Source organism: Ixodes scapularis, unplaced genomic scaffold (genome assembly GCF_016920785.2).
Source record: "Ixodes scapularis isolate PalLabHiFi unplaced genomic scaffold, ASM1692078v2 PGA_scaffold13__105_contigs__length_92229423, whole genome shotgun sequence".
NCBI classification, from domain to species: Eukaryota; Metazoa; Arthropoda; class Arachnida; order Ixodida; family Ixodidae; genus Ixodes; species Ixodes scapularis.
The window spans coordinates 7,785,157-7,787,279 of record NW_024609839.1 but is presented as its reverse complement, the minus strand read 5'-3'; the positions used below and the strand labels follow the sequence as shown (position 1 = coordinate 7,787,279).

The following is a 2,123-nucleotide window of genomic DNA, read 5'->3' as shown; positions in this document are numbered from 1 at the left end:
AAAAACGCCCATTAATTTTCCCAAAATATAAGGGAAAGAAACAGTCTTCTCCTCCCCAACTTGCGATTAGAAGACGCGACCACGTGATCTGTTGCTACTTGTATATCGTCAGTGTTCATCATAATCATCAGCTGCGGTTGGCAAAGCACGTGCTGAGCTTTATTCATTGTTTGAGTTTGGCTATTCCCTTTTTAGATTGAAGATGAAATTGCGGGCGTTATTTAATCTGCGGCATTACGCGAGTCCCGCGGGTCCTGGGCTCAATCCCCGTCCCTGACCGTTTCGATCTGGATGGGCATCATGCATGCCTGCTGTCGTGTATCACTTCTGCGTGGTGAACGATAAAGATGCAAGGCTAGCGGTTGTACTGCACTGGTTAAGTTTATCAACTACAGCGTAAACAAGTATCGTCGCAGCTCAAAGGTAGACCGACCTTACGCTGTATAAACACATACGTCAAACTGACAGACTTGGAGGGCGAAGTGGCTAACAGTCATTCAAAAAATAAAACGGATTATATTTCTTGGAGTGTCTCCGGGACTCGGAGATCCTGTCTTTGCGTGCTCCTGGAGCTTAATCTGAATTATACGTACCCAAAAAAAGTTAAATCTTTCTATCTATTTGAACTTTCGTCGAGCAATTATTTTCCCGACGGCAGCAGGAAAGGTGCATGCCAACGTATAACGTGGAACCAGAAACAAAAGAAAAACAATATTGCGATTTTTTCAGTGAACCGCGGGACCGAACCGAACCGTTTTTAATCAGTTATGTTTTCCGTCCTAAAGCAAAAAAAAAAAAAAAATTCTTTGTGATTTTTGGTTTATCGAGAAAAAATGCGGCATGTGGAACGTGGAATGATGCGAAAAGATATTTTTGTATACTTCCATGTTTCCGGTAATGTTTTCCTCGGTTGAATGATAAAAACAACGAGGGCTTTCGAGAGCGTTCGCGCACGTTTTATCGCACAAAAACTTTCCGGTGTTCGTGATAGGAAAATGTAGGCCAGCTGCAACATTGTGATATCCCACGTCCTTAAACGTGGAACCCATATAGCCCCCCAAAAAAAGATACTTAACTGCTTTTGTTTTTCCACATACTTTATTAGCGGTCTTCAGCTTTCATCTTTTAATGAAGATTTCGACGAGCCTATTGACTTTGCTACAAGAGTATGAAAGCTAAACAGAAAGAAGGACGACTATAGCTCTTGTCGAAAGCACGCTGCAAAACGTCGCAAGACGCGCTCACAGGCAGCACGCAATTAGCGATAACCAACCCAGCCAGCTACGGGCGCCAGTGAGCAGCGCCTTCCGCAAATGTTCATTGTGTGCGCTGCTTCTGGACGCTGCCCTTCGTCAACAGTTGGGAAGGAGCTGCGGTGCCGTTGGCCTTCCAGGACACGTAGGTGCTCCAGAAGAGGGCGATCACGCTCATTGCCAGGGGGCGGTAGTCCTTGGGAACGAATTGATAGATCAGTCCCTGGGCCGCCGGCCAGAAGACCAGCCTCGTCTTGAGTATCGAGACGTACTTCGTCCTGATGATGTGCTGAATGGCGGCCCACGGCAGCCCTTTCAGAGCGCCGTTCACGGCGATGTAACCCAGGATGATGAGTGGAATGATGAACAGCTGATTGAGTAGTACTTTGGCGATCGTAGCGGTCAAGCCACCGTCTCCCACGAGCCGGTCCAGGAGTACGAAGGACAGCACTTGCACGGGGCCCGTGAAGATGAGTCCGGTGACAGAGCTTCCAGCAGCTTGTCGAACGTCGATGCTGACGGACGCACCACGGGTCACAGCCTGAGAGAGTAGGTCAGCGACGAGGCTCAGGATGGCGATGCTCGCAATCCGCGTACCCGTTGGATTGGTCTGAAGCAGGCCGTCGTAGAACGACGCTATTCGCATCATCTTGGAGCAGGATTCGGCTCTCTCTGCTGCCTCGCGAACCGCAGGTTATGATGTACAGGTCTGAGCGTCATCGGGGTTTCCGCCCCAGGAAGCAGCTGTCGGTAACGGTATGTGTTTAGCCCTACCGAGCCACAAAGGACGTACAGTACGTGTTATCCTTTTGCCCTTTTTTCGATTAAAACTCGCGAGACGCGTCCGTCTGCAGTGAGGGACGAAACGCG

At 49.0% G+C, this 2,123-nt stretch overlaps 1 protein-coding gene across 1 annotated transcript; it reads right to left on the bottom strand.

The window, feature by feature from the left end:
• Nucleotides 1–1,317: 1,317 nt before the first annotated feature.
• Nucleotides 1,318–1,902, bottom strand: LOC8034102 (protein Mpv17-like). The gene has a single exon (XM_002407823.5). It carries the CDS (start codon nucleotides 1,900–1,902, stop codon nucleotides 1,318–1,320), a length of 585 nt encoding a protein of 194 aa, XP_002407867.5.
• Between the last annotated feature and the right edge of the window lie 221 nt (nucleotides 1,903–2,123).